This window comes from Camelus bactrianus, chromosome 8 (assembly GCF_048773025.1).
Source record: "Camelus bactrianus isolate YW-2024 breed Bactrian camel chromosome 8, ASM4877302v1, whole genome shotgun sequence".
Lineage (NCBI taxonomy): Eukaryota > Metazoa > Chordata > Mammalia > Artiodactyla > Camelidae > Camelus > Camelus bactrianus.
In genome coordinates, this window is record NC_133546.1 from 20,513,197 (window position 1) to 20,532,543 (window position 19,347).

General features: G+C 33.8%; 1 protein-coding gene across 1 annotated transcript in view; it reads right to left on the reverse strand.

Moving 5' to 3' along the window:
* Positions 1-19,347, reverse strand: part of VTA1 (vesicle trafficking 1) — a 61,449-nt gene that overhangs the window by 37,582 nt on the left and 4,520 nt on the right. The window contains exons 2-4 of the mRNA XM_010965649.3: positions 8,283-8,377; positions 5,625-5,752; positions 4,871-4,946 (exon numbers count right to left, since the gene is read on the reverse strand). Coding sequence (XP_010963951.2) covers positions 4,871-4,946; positions 5,625-5,752; positions 8,283-8,377 — 299 coding nt within the window. The remainder of the gene's footprint in view (positions 1-4,870; positions 4,947-5,624; positions 5,753-8,282; positions 8,378-19,347) is intronic.

Consider the following 19,347-nt stretch of genomic DNA (forward strand, 5'->3'; position numbering starts at 1 on the left):
TTAGAAAATCTATGGTCATTATCTAACTCTTTTTTGGGACTCCAGTTGCACATATTGCACCTCTAAACACATATTAGTAATAATGCATAATATGCTTGTTTCTGAATAAATTTATCTTAATATATAAGATTGAGTAGATTAGAACAGTTTCCATTTAAATTTTCTGTATTTGTGGATGTCTTCTTTAAATGTAGGATGCTAGAACATTACCCATCAACTAATAAAAGCAAAAACTATTTTTTTTAAGCATTTACTATATGCTAGGTACTTTGTTAAAGGCTTTACGTGCATTTTCTCATTTAAAATCCAGGACATCTTGATGAAGTAGGTATTACAACTTTCGTCATCTTACACATGTGGGAGTAGGCTTACGTAAGTCAAATAACCTACCCAAAGTCACACAGTTATGAAGTGGCATGTAGAATTTTGAAGCCAATGCCTGCAGTATTCGTAACCACATTATACTAACACTGCATACAAAAATATTCCATTCATTTACAATTAACTGCGTATTAGGTACAAGACATTGTTCTCGGCAATTATTACAAGAAGTGAATACAAGATACATGAAATTCTTATTCTAGTAAGAGAGGCATTACTACCCTTATATTTTCCTAATTATTATAAATTACTACAAAGAATGAGACAGTCAATGTATAGTGAGAGCATGAAAGTCTATAAGGTATGGTATATGTACAGTACACATGATTTTGTAATTAGATGAATTTCTCCTGATCTACCATGCATGGTTTTTCAGGCTAACAATAAGATGCTGCTTAACTCTGAATGTTCTAAGGCAAATGGATACCTTAAACAGACTACCTCCTTTGCAGCCAGCTATTCATGTACACAATTGTTCCAGTACTGTTACAGCTCTGTTTTTCAAGCAGAGAGAGTCAGCCCCAGATTGGGATATAAACAGGATTCTCTGGGAGCTCCCACAGAGAGATGCTAATCAAAATGTGGTCCCAGAACTGGTGCTGGACTGCAAACTGTTCATCAGTTTTGTGACAAGATAGTACAGAAATTGAGAGCATTTAGGAAGCTTAAAGCAAATTAGGCTTGTATTCGATATGTCTTTTAAAAATTTCATTTTTCTAGTTAATTATTCTTGTATTTTACAAAACAGTCTGCAACAGAATGGAAATTAAGAAGGGCAAAAACGCGGGACCTTTATCACAGTTTGTGAATATTGTTCTGGGCCATAGCATCTGGGGACAAGGAACTCATTGTATTTTTCTGCCTCTGTTTTCCCATGGTAATTCAGGGCTGTGAAAGTGAAATAAGATGTATTCAAAGTGTGTAAGCACAGTGCCAGGCAAATGGCAGGAGTAGATTCCTTCACTGTATCCCATCATTACTATATCATATATCATTATACTCAGTTATTTTGCCTCTCCTTCCGAGTTAGAACACAAACACTGTGAGGGCAAGAAAACATACTGAACTCATTTGATTCCCTCAAATTAGCAGAAACATAACAGATAAGAACAGTATTATTATCTTTTACCTGCAATTTTCATATTTTTCCTAAGTTAGAAATATTAAACCTAAACTAGATTATCAAGGAAAAATGGCAAAGCTCATCAAACATTGCTACAAGTGAAATAAATCTAAAATACAATAGAAGGAAGCCTGCCAATGATATTGGCCATAAGCAGTTTACACAAAATATGGCAGGAAAATAACTTGTTTGTTTTGAACATTGCTTGTTGTAAAATACAAATTAAAAATTTCAATATATATTGTGGTGACTCTATGCTTAAAACTGGTACACGGAGTCTAAGACAGCTAGAGGAATGCTGGAAGTTTACATGATAACAAATTTAATCAAATTCTGAGATGGAATTCTATAAAGCACAGTTAAAAGAGCTAAATATGTACAACTAAAACAGGTAAGAGCTCAGGAACAGAATAGCAACAGGTGAACTTTTTTTTTATGTTGAAGACTAAAGAAAATATAGACTAAAAATTTTGGTGCAACTATGAAAAATGACATGAAATTAAAAGGGAAAAAAGGTCAGGAAATAGACCAAGAAAAATGAGACATACTACATTTTAGAAGGGTTATGAAAGAACTGCCACGTAAACAACTCTGAATATTATCTCCATGTACAGATAGAAAAATGAAAAGCTAAACTATATCAATTTTTGAAATGCCACCTAAATACGTACTGTTTTTTACTTTGAGATTTTCCTCAGTGTGCAAATTTACACTCAATGCCAAAGAAGATGTAAGAGTAGAATGAGATGAAGTCCCCACTTTGAGAACTTGCAGTATAACTTTTTCCAAAATATAATATGTAATACTTAAGTTGAGAGGGCGGTAAGGAGACTGGTCTGACAAACGTAAGATGGGACTGGTAAGAAGCAGCACAAGAAGGAGCCGGGACTTGCAATGCCAGGAAATGAAAAGTCTTTGGTAAGTTCTTCAATAAAACAATGAAAGAGGAGAATAGGTTGCAGGAAAAAAAAAGAGCCTAAAATAGGAAAATTAATTAATTAGGTAAATTGCAGTAATGTAGCTCAGGAACTAGTGGCTTCGAATGTTAAATAAAAGGAACCTAACTAGAAGACTCAAAATCTTTATGTACAAATGCCATCCAGGAGACCCCAGATGTCCGACTTGCTCCCTCCTACACTGACAACCTCCATGTTGCCATGCTACCTTTCTTCTCCCTTCTTTCTACTACTAATCTGTTGTTTGCTGTCATGATTTCCAGTGGGTCTACTTTTCCCTATCATCTATAAAACTTTTATGGGTAATTTTTCATCCCTCTTTCTGGAGCTTCTAATCTAAAACTATTTTTGCTTCTCTCCTCCTTTTTTTTTCTTTGGTGTGCATTTTCATCTTTGTTTTTTACCATCCTCTTTCCATCACTTTGCAGTCTTGGAGCATATAATCATAGACTGGTAGAGCTGCAAGGGACCTCAGAGATCTGCTCAACCAGGCTTCTCATTTTACAGAAGATAAATCAAGTCCAGAGAGGTAAAACTACCTCTTGGTTTGGAGTTCGGTACGGCTGGGCTCTGGCAAACTCTCTCTTTTCTTTTAAATAAATTTTCAGAGCTGACAGGAAAAAAATTACATTTTTTAAACTTTAAAAAAATATAATTAAAAACATCATCTTGATTACAAAGATAAAATTAAAAAATAATTTAAAATGTAGCTAAAAATCATAAGATAATTATAATGCCTCTTTCCTCCCCATTTTTTGTTACTGGAGATTTTAGTGTTTCTCAAACAGCATTCTTTGAGAAGCAAGGGAAACAACTATTTTTGAAGAAAGTTTTAGCTTTGTTAAAAAGCTATGGGATATTATACAGTTAATAAAGACCACAACATTTCCTTTCTAAATGAACAAGTAAGATATAGCAAGTCCTGAAATATACCTACACAATTATATATTTAAAAAAAATCTACCTACCTTACCAACCTGAAATCATTAAACTCATTCTTTTCCCACCTGTTTCCTGTCTGTCTTTGCTAGTTAGTGTTTTCAAAGTTCAGAATAAAACTAAAACTGCTAAATGCTTTGAGTAACCACTTATACACAGTTTTAAAAACATCTCATATTTTTAAGTTATTTTGAAATAAGAAATGTTTCAATAGTTTGTATCCTGTTTTAGGCAAATAGTGCTTAAATCATAAATAAATAAATACAAGCCTTAGTTTCCTTCAGACAACGTCTGACTTTTCTAATCTGAAGACTCATTATTTCCCTTCACCCACCTCTTACTCTCCAAAATCCTACTGAACTATCCACAGCTCTCCATAAGGTCATGTTTAAATCACCTCTGGGCCCTCTGCCTAGCACAGAGCCCCATACTAGTAAAACAGAGAAGAAAAAGTCCAGATCAGTAATAACATGAAATGGGAGTAAAAAAAGGAGCTAAACAGAATGGATCCACAGGGCCTCCTGAATACAAAAAACGGAGAAGCGTTTCTGGTTTTCATACTCCAGGTCTCAGTTTTCTCATATACCATGCAGTCTCAAGAAAACCTTGACAGGAGAGGTTCTCAACAGACACTGCCCACACCCTAGAGGGTGTTTTGGAAATATGTGTTGGTGGTGCCTGGTCATTTGACTGACTGAAGACTGCTGTTTGGGCAAGGGCCAGGGATGCTCGATATTTTGATGTAAAAGGCACAGTCACACAATAAAAAAGTGTCCCTCATTTGGCACAATTTTTTGAAATGTTCTGCACATCTCTCCCAACTCAAAACCCCAGCTTATGATCATCAAGCCTGGAGCTTAACTTTATTTTACACAAAAACATAAAGATTTTTTTTTGCACAGTTCTGATATATTATTTCATGAAAGCACAAAGTTTATCTCATAGATTGTGCTTTGTTTTGTTTGGCACTTTACAATGAACTGCTCACCATTTTGAGAAAAGTCGTTTCAGAGAAAGCAATGTTCTTCATAGATTTCAAGTCACTAACATGACATAGTTCTGAACAGAAACAAAATAGGAAAAAAGCAGTCCTAAAAAGGTCTCTGCCTCCAGTATGTTTACCAAGTAACAGTGTAGAAATTTAACAGCATCCAGGATTAGTAATATTTAAGCACTTAATAAAATCAAACTCTGATCCTAGGCTGACCAACACAGTAGCCATGCACTTGCTGAGTGTAAAATACACACTGGACTGAAAGAACTCACTATAAAAACATTTATGGTTAAAAATGACTTCATCTTTTGTTTTTACTTTTTAAATGTGGCTAGTAGAAATTTTAAACTCACATGTTTTGCTTATACTGTATTTCTGATGGACTTGCTGCTCTAAATAAACAATGCAGTAACAAAATTAATAAAAAGCAACAATACTGATTGTCAGCTAATAAGACAGTAAAGAATGTACACTCACTTCATCAGTAAGTTCTCCAAACACTGTTATGACATCTATTAAAAGACTTGCAGTATAGAAGGACTTGATCATGTTTCTGGAAGAGAAAAGAGAGTTCGTCTAGTTTAAATAAAAATTAAAGATGGAGAATTAGTCTTGCAGCTACAAGACAAAAACTTCCAATGTTTATAAAAACACTCTGAAATTAATGTTTTATATAAAATCAGATTTCAAGAACACAGTGGTTCCCCTTTTGTAATCTCCCTCCTACACTGTTATTAGGAGGAAGTAACAACACATATTACAAATAAATACACTACATCAATGTTTCATAGTATATTTTTGGTTTTAGAAAATGTAGTGACAGTACTATATGAATCCATATCAAGCCATGTGTTATTTCTTTGTATTTAAATATTATTATAACAGTGAACAATCATTTGAATTGATGGGGGTGGGAATTTTTAAGATCAGTATCATTGAACTAGGCTGTTTTTGGCTAAAATCGACTCAGATTTTGCTAAATGTTAAAGAATGGCTTGTTAGGGCATATTTACTGAGAAAACAAACCTGCCCTTAGTATTCCTCTTTCAGCTATTTTCTCTTAAAAGACAGGATCACTCTTGTAACCCAAAATCATTCTGAGATTACAAAAGTAATTTTTAAAAAATAGAATTCATTAATCAGAAGTCTGAAAATGATCAACAGAAAAGTGTATAATTCTAGTTATATAGTAAACAAACTTACAATTTTTATTTTATCTTTCTTTACTTACTTGTGAAATCTCCCAGCACGATCTTCATTATCTGCATACAAAAACATTTTCAAAGCATAATTCTCCAAATGGGCAGAACCAACTATTTCTTGAGTAATAGCTTCATTATCACCCAACTGTTTCTTAAGCTAAAATAAAATGAAACATAGAACTTGCAATTCTGGACTCACAGAAGTGTATGCTTAAGTACAAATAATCCTAATAATGAAATCCAGTGTATAAAATTTTGAATAAAGACACTCAGGATAATCTTAAAGTATAATTTAGCTCTAAATATCAAAATAATCAAGAATAGAGGGGAAGTTATAGGTCAGTGGTAGAGCGCATGCTAAATTTAGCATCCTGGGTTCAAAACCCAGTACCTCCATACATACATACATACATACATTTAATTACCCTCCTCCCAAAAAATTGAAAAAAAAATCAAGAATAAAAAAGATAACACATCCAACTATCTATGTAAAGCATCAAATATTTCAAATTAGTGTATTATCCAGCTATCCTAAAAATGGAATTAAGAAATTCTTCCCTAACGATATAATTTAAAATTTTAATTTATTTCTATTCCAATTTCTTCTATCAAATACAGAAAAATACAATGAGAAGGATCATTATATCCTAAAAAAAGGACCTCTCTGAGCACACTATGAAAAAAGTGATCTAAGTAAGGTGACAAACTTAGAATGGGATTATGAAAGTTTAAAAAATTTAGACAAATATATACCTCAAATCAACACAACTGACAACCATGTAAATTTCCAGTAAGTAATCCCTTTCCTATACATAGACTGCTTTAAAGTGTTTTACAAACAACAAACTAAATTCCTATATTTTACTCGGACGGTCACACTGGGATAAAATTATCTTCTGGAATATCAGATCTGAGTACCACACTACTGTTTAAAAATTGATTTTTTTTCAAAAAATGTTATACAGTAAAAAATTAAGTTTTGAAAAAGCCATAAGATTTTTCATAAAATCAGCAAAGTAAACATTTTCATAATTAAGGCCCAGAAGAGACTGAATATTGGAATTTAAGGAAATTTGGACATGCCTGTCCTAAACAAAAACAAAAAGGCCCCACATATAATACTAGTGTACTATATCCAAACTGTGAAATGATTTACTTGTACAGGCAATTTAATTCCAGAAAATTTAGTGGGAGTATATCATTTCATCTCAACTTCAACATAAAATATCTGGCAGCAAAAACATACTATTACTCAAAGTTTTCCAACTATAAACAGAAATATTACAGCACAGGCAGAAATGTCACCATGGAATAAACTCAGTCTCCTTGTTATTTAATGTGGATAATAATAAATTCCTGGTAAGTCCCTTTACAAATGTAATTTTACATTTTGTTTACTATAAAGAACTGTTTGAGTTTTGTCTTATAAGCTATTGTTATTTTAACTATTACTGTTAAGCTGTAAAATTAATAAAGATATATTTTATATAAAATGTCTGTTACAGATGGTATTTTACAAATGTACTGCTATGTGTCAGACACGTTCTTCCTCCCACTTCCAAATCCCACCCTCCAAAAGAGGAGTACTCATTTTTCCTGCATCCATATTAGCAGTATTAAACATCAGACAAGCTCAAAGGCAACTGAGTTGTCAACAGTGGTGCCACCAGGGGTGCCCTGGGTGGTTAACAGCAGATGACAGAGTTCTGGGTTAGAAGGCAAGACAACCATACAAAGTTAGAGAGAACACTACTGCCATGGCTGCTTAATACAACTAGGCTTTGATCTGAATAACTTCCAACATGTATTAAAAAAAGAGCTCTGGGCTAAATGGTAATAAATGTTTTGATTTTTTAGTATGTCTAAATTTTGTTTCTCTAAAGAAAATAATGCAACTGATCAAATATTTATGTTTCTAATTCTCTTGAGCAGGTCACATAACTAAATAAGCAAATAAAAAGTAAGCCACAGCCATTAATACAACTGCCTTGGAGGAGATGAATTAACAGGGAGTAGACCTTGACACTGTTAAAATCGAAACTGGGATGGCTGGGCATGGGAAGTACAGGGTGGAGCCCTGATTACTAAGTGAGATTACTATGGTTTAGCACTGCCTTCCTGATGCACTGACACCTAATCAAATCCATTCAATTTTCCCTGGATTGGTGCTTCTACATAACCTGTGAAGTTGTATCACAGTTCAAGATGACTCACTAGTCACCTACCACACTCCTGCTGCAGAGAATGCCTGGGCCATGAGAGGATCTTATCCTGGGACCAAGAGAGGGAGGAAGACAATAGGCAACTTTCTTCATCATCCCTGTCACTAACTAGTGGCCCATTTCATTAGTGTAACAGCTATTCAAGAATTCCCAAATCAATAATTCACGTGACTGCCGGAGGGAAGGTTAGAAAGGGTTTGTCGCTTAAGAAAGGAGGACTCAAAAGCCATCACAGTAACCTGGGACAAGAGACAATGGTATATGCAAAGATACTGAAACTGACTAATTTATAATTACAACTCCCTAAGCAGTATAACGTAAGTTTTTAAAAAATTGTCTAAATTTTCCTCAGCTATAATGACACTGATTGCTACCAAGAGGAAGAACTAAAATGACAACACACAAATCAAATCAAAGGGCATTTTAAACATTAATCAGAAAATAAATTTTCAATGTTTAACTTACAGCTTCTAACTGATCCATTAGCTTTGATAAAAATTTACGACATTCAGGAGTTTTACTATCAATCTTCATTCCAGTTTGCATCGCGTACAAACGACCTATGAAGAAAAATACGATGATTTGAAAATTTTCCAGGGCTGAATGTTCAAAATGTTTTGTCTAATAAATAATTTAAAATTTAAGTGAATTTATAAGTAAAATAAAACTCTGACTTACTATAGATACTATTCACAAATATAAAGAACACAACAATATTATCCAAAGAATGCAAGATTCATGATGATGGTAACACATATTTATGAAGATCTCCTTTTTTGGTATCACATTTAAAAAATAAAAGGACGAGGTCCTAAGCTGGTAAAGGGACCTGCGGTTTAACTGGTAAGCGAGGGCATTCAGTAAAACAACAGCATGTACAGGAGCACTTGCCAAGGGCCAGGTAAGTGATACTGATAAATAATACACAATAGGCGCTGGGATAGTGGGAAATGCGACTTGAGCTGAGGCTAACACGGAGAATTGATAAAATAAAATAAAAGAATTGAAATAAAAATAAAGGCTAATGCTAAAAATCTCTCTGATACCACAATCCTAAACAGTTTACCTAGTGATAAGAGCTGTGAATGGTTTGGTGGACTGGTGTGTACAGTTTACCCCTTACGTTCAACATGCTCTGGAGATCTGAGTGGCAGGCCAGTGCTCCACAGCACGGACACATCGTTCTAACTAAAACACATGTAGGTAGTTCTCAGATTTTTATCACTGTAAGTCATGTGGAGCTACCATACCTTCTTGTGTATATATTCAAGAATTCCCTCAGGTAGATACCAGGAAATAGAACTGCTGGGTTGCTTTGAGAGCTACTCTTAAACTGTCCTCCAAAACAGATGACCAACATGCAGTTAAATACACAACACATGCAAGCACCCATTTCTCCCAAACTCACAAAAAAAAAAAAGGTTTTAAATTAAAAATTGATATCAAACTTTCTATCAATCTCAGGATGTGTTACCTCATTGAGTTTACATGTTCACTATACAAAAAGGTATTAGATATTTACTGGATAGCTCTACATCCTCCTTTATGGATCAGGACTAGCTATCAAAATAAAAGAAAAAAATCTGCCTAATCTTCTGTTGGGCTGTCTGTTTTTTTTTTTTTTTAACAAATTGCCTTGTGGCAGTTCTTTATACAGTATGAAGGAGGGATATCATGTTTATTCCCCCAAAATGGAATCTTGTGAACATTATCCCTGCTTTATTTTCTCCTCAGCAGGTAATCAGCTTCTACTTCTGTTCCTACTACAACTCCAACTGAAACTCCATGGCAATTTTAGACTATCTGGTTTGCCGATGTATCCCTGGCATCTGGGAGAGTGCCTGGCCTTCGATAAACATTTTCTGAATAGATAAATACATGAATGAAAGAATAGCTCATTCTGCCCCACTGATTTAAATGTCACTTTTTTCATTCATTACCATATATTAAGTTTTTATGGGATAAAAGGGCCCAATTCTGTATATTGTCTAGCTTTGTTACTTGTTAGCCCTTTGCTTTATTTACTACAGCTTTAGAACATGGCTTGGTATGTTAGCTACTTTCAGGATTTCCAATTCAATTATGTCTACCCGACATACCTTCTTTAAAAACGTATTAATATACGAATGATACAGTTATGTATTTTATGTGTATTTTTAATTTCAATCGCTTTGTCTGAAGGAACTACTTTTGAAGGCTTAGACTTTCACGGCTATCTCATGTGACAGAGCTTTAAGTTTAATTTATTAACGCATTTAAATTTCCATATACCAAATTTAAGGGTTTTAATCCATCTGGGTATTAATGAGAGAAAAACTGGAGTTAAAAGTACTGTACAGATTTATACTGCCTCAAAGTGTAAAAAGCATGATGCTTTTGATTTTTACTGCATGGTAATGAGCCCTGGTATCAATCTGAGTCAAAGACAGATTCTAATTTAAGAAGCCAAAAACTCACTTGTTTAAATATCCATTTCTTGGATCACAAATGTGACTAAATTTTCTACCTTTTTCCTCTTTCTCTTAACCAGTCACATTTAGCAACCTGTCAGGTCATTTACCCATTTGCGTATCACGTTCTAACCCCCTCTCCTCACTCAATGCCTTTTAAAGCAAGGCTGAACACCCTCTTCTTTTTAAAACAGTCATATCCCTTGAGTTGCTCAAGGTCTGTGCCTGTTTTAGCCAGCTCTTTTGTTGTTGTTGTTGTCGTAATTGTGATTGAACTCCCCAACACCTCTTTGTGAGTTGTTCAAGTTTTTCTTCCAGAATTTTTGTTGCATTTCTTTTATTAAAAGTACATCACATGAGCTTTTTGGAAAATAAACATACAGGCTCCAAATATTATGCCGTCTTTCAATTTCTGAATGTTGTTTTAAAACACAGCTCAAAATATTTATGTACTCAAAGCTATTATATGCAATTACTTTTCCCTATCAATTCTAAGCTTGAAAAGTTCTTTTATCTCCAAGAAACTTAATATTCAGTTACAAGATTTTTCTAGGTTTTCCTATGGTCTAATTTTTCAAATTTAGCTCTTTAATAACTTGCATTCCTCCCCGCCCCCTGCCCCCACCCAGTTACTGGCACCTGTCTCAACTACAATTAATAAATATTCTTTTCTTTTGCTAATGATTTGTGGTTCTTTAATTTTTTTTTTTTTTTTTACTTTTTGTATTTCCTGGCTATTTGATTACACTGAGATCACAGATCAAATGTCATCTCCTCATATAATAACACCTATAACTGATAATATGCTTTTTCTTCCTCCAAATTTAATCTTACTATGTCTTACTGTATTACCAATTTTTTCTGAAGAATTTTAAATATTCCTGTTCTTATTTTTTAAGCAGAAGGCTTCTGGTAGAGTGCAGAATCTAGGCCATGCCAGACTGCTCCTATTTCCCCAACAGTCCCCACCCTAAGCTACACTGAGGCTGCAGCCTTTGAGACCCGTATGATCCCAGATTGGCTGGACTGTGGGGAAGAAAGTATTACTATTTCTATTAATATGTTTATTTCATTCTTTATAAGCTTCTATTTTTATACATCTTTTATAATACACACATAGTATTAGCACATCAATAAGGAAATATTACTTATAAATAATTTACATAATATTGAAGATTTGTGTTTAATTTTTTTTAAACTCACAGACAGGTGAGCAAAAGATTAGGAATCACTGCTCACTGCATCCTCAATCCTCTATAAACTGTATTTTTCTGCTCCAACGTAGCCCACATCTCTCCTCATGGCCCTATTCCTTCTACCATATTCCCTGGAACTACTGTTTCAGAAACAGAAAACTCCCCTCCCTCTCCTCAGATACCTTCTCCCTCTGTCTTATTAAAGCCTGGATGTCACTTGAAGAAATCACTTTATTTGCAGTCTTTTCAAGAGAACTAAAAGAGTACTGTCAAGTATGACAATCTTTGCACCCCACTGCTTTTCTCTTTGCATCCCACTGCTACTTATAGTATTGTCTCAATGTTTTCTAAATACTCTGGTCCAGGGCTCATGCCACTCTCCATTTGATCTTGTTATGCTTGTAGGTGCCCATGGATCTCAGGATCTTTTCATCATCTTGAAAATTTCACTGTTCACATGAATAATTCTAATACTTGTGGCACAGACTGCTCAGTGCCTACCTGCATCCTTTCTTTCCATCTTCTTTACTAACAAGACCCCTACATGACTAGGGAGTTGTAATGTAACTAGCCAGAGGAGTGCACTTCCCAGTATTCCTCAAAGAGAAATATGGCCATGTAACTAAGAATAATATCATTTAACCAAACAGTATTGAGGGAGATTTCTGGAAGTCACCTTAAAAGGGGGAATGACAGCAGGGGAAGATCTTACCCTTCCCCTCTTCTCCTCCCTGCTGCCTAGAAGAGAAGTGGGATGACAAATTCTAGTAGATATTCTGGACTACAAAACTTAGTAATCTTGTGCTGGTTTGTAGATTTGAAATAGGAGAGAGCTTGGGACCCTGATGATTTCACAGAATTGGCACACTGGCACTGGGTACTGCCGACAACAGACTGTCTTTTAAATGAAGGAGTAAATCTTTATTTTACTCAGCCACTGTTATTTTGAATTTTCTGCAATAAGAAAGCAAATCTATTTCTAATGCATACACAGTGCCATGTTCTCAATTCTTACCAACACTGATCTCCAATAATTGTATGTGCTCTCCTTTACATGCCAGTCATTCCATAATTAAATTACCATCTCAAACTGCTGTACCACCAGTATCAGTATATTAAGCACTCACTCTAGACATAATTTCCCTTTCTTCCAACTTTAAACTCTGCTTGTTATAACAGGCTTCCAGTTCCTTGGCGTCTCCCTACTTCTTCATTACAATCTTTTCTTCTTTAACTTCCCTCTGCAATCAGCTTTAATTTTATGATATATTGTTCTAGAATTTTATTGTCCTATCTCTTATTGCTGAATCTTTTCATTATGTTCCTCTGGCAAAAGCACCCTTGTATATAAACCCAGCTATTCTCTTTCCCTATGCCCACATACAAGCAACAGAGACCACTGACAGATTATTATAAATATCATAATTATCAACATCAAAGAGCTTAATATTTTTAATATTGAATAGCCCAGTATTATTTATTCAATCAAAGTGAAACACACTTCAGAGATTATTGATATTTCCTTTGAAGCAAAATCAAATTATTCCTAATTCTCTAACACCATCAGCCTCCTTCACAACACAAATATAAACAAATATCAGCTTTTTCCCTTTAAAAGTTAACCTTAATAACATGGCTGTTACTTGAAATATAGTGTAATGACAATATAGTTTAATGGTTTCACCGACATGTCTTTTTTCTTGGTTAATATGCATATTTAATCTTCGCAATCACAAAGACGTTATTATAAAGTACACTTTTAATTGAAGAAATGGAAAGAATCATCTCAGAATGGGAAAGATTTATGATAAAAACTGGCCTGGCTTTTACATTTCTGAATATCTTATGTGATTTACAATTCTTAAGTTGTACCACAGATACTTTTCCTAGTATTAATAAAATCTACTTATGAAAATTGATAAATACACTAAAAGATCTTTTAGTCACAAAGGGTGGAAAAAAGGATCACTTTCATATAGAACTCTGTTCAGGACAAGTAATTCATTGTAGCAGCATCAGTACATGGAACATTACCTACTAAAACAGAATAAATATGTAGCTAAAATCTCTATAAGAAAATATACTTGATTTATTTCATTAAGAAAACGTGTTTATTTTTATGAATAAATATTATTTGAAGATGAGTAATGAGGCATATTTGCAAAAGGATTAAATACTTTCCAACCTAACTTTAATTTAATGCGAAGCATTTAGGAGACAAATATTTACTAATCCTGAAGGTATGTGTAATTCAAAGTTCCATTAAATCTAAACATTAACATTCTAATACAGCCTTGTTTATACAAGAGAAATCTAAAAATGTGCAATGTGTGATATAAATACACAAAAGGTATATTAAAGCAACTGTGAAGAGTGGTGCTTTAATAGGTTAATAAATGTAGCACTCAAATAGGAATCATTATGATATACACTGATGTACAAAAGCAAATTTTATTCTAACAAACAGAACTGAATACATTACTCTTCTCAAACTGTATTATAAATATCTGCTATATGGTTAGTATTATCTTTTGTGAAGGGACTTCCAGGTCGAAGAGTAAAAAAAAAGTATGAGTAAACATGTATTAATAAAGGGTATTTACTTCATTCATTCCCTCCTCAAACAAATATTTTTAGAGTTTCTGTCATAATTCTGCAGCTTTAAGAAAAAGCTCTTTGTGAATTCTTACTAAAAGATAGTGCTGGGACTTAGCAAACACTAAGTGATGATCTCATTACTAAAATGAGACCACAGATCCTGATTCTGACCACATGAAGTAATGAGATCTGCCATCCACTGTAAACATCAAAAAAACTAGACAAAATACACAAAACAAGTTTTCAGACAATGTAAACAGACAAGGTAAGATAGAGACATCTGAAGAAACAAAACATGAGGTGACATCAACATCAGCCTAGCATTCTGCCTGGATGCACATCCCAAACTAAGGAGCAGGAAGGAGTCATAAGCAGAGCACAGTCCTCTAGCTGAGTTGCAAAAGCAGACTAGAGTTCAGGGAGACTGCAGCAGCTATAAGTTGAGGGGCAGAGTTCTGAAGAGCATGAGAAGCATGTGAAGGAGAAAACTCCACATGGCCAAAGAAGGCGCAGAAGCTGGGAGCTGGACTGTCCCCAAAGCACATACGGGGCTGGGATGCATTCAAGTTCCAATCAACCACAGTGGTGAGTTCTAGAGGCTTACCAGGATATTCAGTAGAGACCCCCCAAAGGGATATGCTCTAAGTAATAGGGTTAACCTGTCCCTAAAGCAAAGGCTACTGTAGACCTGCCCCCAAAAGCTAAAAATAAAATAAGGCACAAAAGAATCGAATTGAACAACAAATAACTTAATTGTTGGCCACATCAAATCTCTTCAAAGTAAGAACAGACATTCAAGAATTTAAACTCCAGACATTCAAGAACTTAAAATTCACTGTCCTGCAACCTATCAAAAATTACTAAAGATGGCAATAGGCAGGAGAATGTAAACATAAGATAAAACAATAAAACAATGACAAATTAATGATAATGGCAGATAATTACATTAAAATCCTGGGAAACCATTCTGAAGTATTTAATGGAAACCATGAGTAAAATGGGGAGAAAGAACAGAATCTACACAAAGGAACCCAAGAGGATTCTTAGAGATGAAAAACAGATCTGAACTGGAAAATATACTGGATAGGATTAATAGTAGTTTAGACATCATAAAAGAAAAAATTAGTGAACTTCACAACACAGCAGTAGAAACTATTCAAAACAAAGCAAGGAGAAAAAGGATTGAAAAGAAAAAAAAGACCAGAATCTCAAGGAGGTGTGGGAAAATATCAAGTGTTCGAACATATGCATGGATACCCTCCTCTTCCCCCCAAAAAGGTGGGCGAGGTGTGGCAAAAAGGACTGACAAATTAAAACTCTTTACCCAGCAAAAATATATTTCAAAAATAAGAATGAAATAAAAATTTGTTTTACACAATAAATGCTGAAAAAACTGATGGCAATCCTACATAAGAAATGACAAACTCTTCAACAGGAAAGAAAATGATACCAGATTTAAAACAATCTACACAGAGGAATGAAGAGTGCTAAAGAAGGCAATTATGTGGGAATATAGTAAAATTTTTTATTTCCTCACTTTATAAATTTCTTTTTAAAAAGGACAGTTTAAAAAAATGTATTCTAGAGTTTATGACATATGTGTAAGTAAAATGTATGACAACTATAGTCAAAGGACAGAAGGGGAAAAAAAGTGAAGTTCTTACCTCATATATGAGGTGCTATATCATATGACTGGAGAATGTGATAAGTTTTTGTAAATGCTAGAGCAACCACTAAAAAAAATTAAAACAAAGAATATCTAATAAGCCCATAGTGGAGGTACAATGGACTTCAAAGTGCTTTCAAAAAGAAGTATTAACCAAGTGTAAAAAAATGTGAAAACAAAAAAACCTTAACAAGCCACAGAAATACAAATGACGAATTGAATGACAGTGAGAACTTATCAAGCACTGAAACCTATTACATATAATCCTGTGCTGCTCACGAATATGGAAGCTTTCACTTTGAATAATCAAATGTAATTGTCATAAAAAATGAATCTTATCAAAGATAATTTAAACTTGCATGGGTGTCAAACATAAGACGATGACAGTTAAGAATGAGCTATTTGACTCCACTGACCCTGTCCCCTCAACCTTAGGGACAGTTTGAAAGAGCCTAAAAATGAAATGATTTACTTTACTCAAAAAGGAGTAAATATTCAAATGACTTCTTTTGTAAAACAAAATTCATGTCTGCATATAGGTTTGCAAAAACAAACATAAAAGAATGGAATGCTAATGAGTAAGTCAATAGCCCAACTTTCTGCGTGTTTTTATTATTAACCTGTCTGCTACAGTAAAGTATCCTGAGTTAGCTCACAATAAAAAATGACAAGTACTTAGACAAGAGGACTTTGGGCTCAAATTAACTGAACAGATTCAGAAATCAGCTAAAAAAGAAAAAAACTTCCTATCTTTACTGGCTTAGTTAAGCTTATCTGTCCTTAAAAAATCCAATTTCTGTGTGACTTAACAACAACAAATAAAAGGCAACTGATTACTTATTTTAATATCCATGTAGCTTGCCACCATAAATTTAAAAACCCAATTATCATTTAGCCTTTAAACTAAATTAAAATTTTACACTTGTAAATTTACACTTGTGCCTGATAACATCTTTGTTTTTTTTTAAATTTAAGTATAGTCGACTTACAATGTTGTGCTAGTTTCTAGTGTACAGCACAGTGATTCAGTTATACATAAATATATTCCTCTTCATATTCTTTTTCATTATAAGTTATTACGATATAACACCTTATAGATGAGATACACCAAATATATTTACAACTTCCCGAACAACTGCCTTTAATTTTCCTATGATCATATAAATGACTCCCAAAGAACATCCATGCACTTTCACTGAATGTCTATTAATTGTACAATACCACCCCCTAGAGGAAACTTTAAAAAAATAAAACTTGAAACAATGTTTACTGTTACTTGAGCAAATTTAAAAGGAAGGAAATCTTTCTAGTTTTAGCTTTATCCATAACACCAAATCGCACAGAATCAAAATATTTATCATATAGTATCCATGTTTAGTAGGGACTCAAATATTTTCTGCCTTCATTGAGGAAAAAGAGAGAGAAAGAGAGCTCAGAGATATGTTAACAGCATCCAGCCTGCCCTTCGTTTCCATCCTCCACTTACTAGGAATCTCTCAGATTACTGCACTGGCTCCCCCTTTCTTTTTTCACCAAGTTAACTTGTCCCTTTTCCCTCACTCACTCTGTAACTATTCTCTAATTACTACTTACTATCAACATTTTTTCCACCTAACTATTTCTCATCTAGCATTTGTCATTCTGGTTCTGGCTCCTAACAGAAGAATCAGGATGATTGTGAGGTTCCAATCAGATATTCTAAAGGCAAGCAGTGTTACAATGCCAAGAGCTACATGAATGTTAGTCACTGGCCTCTTTACTCAGTGATAGCCATAAGGCCATAGTTCCCTCTAGGGACCCCTGTTATCTTAAAATTCAAGTCAATTTAACAAACAGTTTTTTGAGCATCTATTAGTGGCCTAGCACTACCTGGTACAGTAAACGCACCAGCCTTCCTAAGTTTACAGTCTAGAAGAAACAAGCAAATGAAAAGCAACTAAGATAAAAGCCTTACAAGGTCCATTGAGGACACAGAGTAGAAGCACCTTAAAACTAGAGAGTTTAAAGAAAGCCTCCCAGAAAAAGTGACATTCAAGCTAGGACTTTAAGGATTAAAAATAGAGTAGGGGGTGGTAGGGACGGGAAGAGATGCCAAGACAGAGAGAATAGACTGTTGGAAGGTTTGAAGACAACAGAAAGTGAGTAGGGTTCTAGAAACAGTGAAATTCAGTTTGATTAAAACTATAAAAGATGATTCCATGTTCAAACCATGAGTGGTCACTAAAGGCACTTACATTTTTTCTGATAGTCAGATGAGCTACTACAGGTATTTTTTTTTTAATTTGCTTTTAATAATGTTCTTGTTTTTTAATTTTTTACAGTATGAAACATGCCAACTTATAGAAAACATTAAAAAAAAGATAATTTAAAAAAACCCATAAACCTAAAGGACACAACTTTTTCTCCAAGTGTATGCACGTATGTGTATACATGTAAATAAATTCATATTGCAGTATATATATATAACTTTATATCCTGCATTTTCATATAAAATTTTCCCCATGTTACAAAAGATGCTTTCTAATTTTTAAATAATCACACCCCTTTCTATCTAATAACAAGATTTACTTAACTATTTCCATAAGGATATATATTTAGGTTGTTTTGAGCTTGCCATAAATGTATAATCATTCAGAGAATTCTGCATAAAGCTTTTAATACATCTGTGATTATTTCCTAAGTACAAGCTTTTCAAAACTGAGGGAATTACTGAATTATCGATACTTTTACATTCCACACATTCTGACAAAATGCTTTCTAAAACTTTGAACCAATGCACAGAGCCACGTCAATGAAGATTTCACCATATATTCATGTGTACTCAAATGAGTTTAGTCAAAAAATGGTATGTCATTTTAATTTACACTTATTACTAATTAAGCTGATTGTTAATTAGTATTCTTCTCTTTTAGTGGTTGCACATATATATTCTTTGTCCATTTATCTATGGAGATCTCAGTTTTGTTGTTGTTTTTAATGGATTTGTGTAAGTGTTTTATACATCAGGGAATTAACCCTTTGTCTGTCATCTATTGGAAATATTTCTTCCTATGCAATGTTTTTTTTAAAACTAATTGTACTGTTTGTGTCACATAGAATTTCTAAGTATTTAGTTAACTTTATCATTCTTTTATTCTGTGCTCTTTCCACTAAGCATTTAAAGTAAAACTTTCTAGTAGCAACAAAAACTACCTGCTTATAGCAGAAAGTAGGAAGGTATGTCAATAACTTAGGTGTAAGGTGAGGGTGTGATATCAGAGGAACTAAGGAGATAAGCAAAATCTTAAAAATCTGATGACTAGCTGATTGTGACAGATATGAGGAAAAAGGGAAGGTCAAGCTTATAATTTCTAGCTAATAAATGTGAAAATCTGACATATGAAAGATATTCTAGAAAACATACCAATATTAGCTCAAGTCAAATTTTTTAAATGGAAGAAATAGACATATACATAAAAGGACTTCCTCCCTAAAGCGTAAAGTTCTACTTTACCAGTGGTCTCTTTTTTTAATCTAAAGGAAGAGATGAATCTCCTGCCTTTCAACCCAAGTCAGATATGAGAAAAAAAGCAATCTTCTCAACATTTAGGAAACCAGCGCAACATTTGTTACCAAAAATC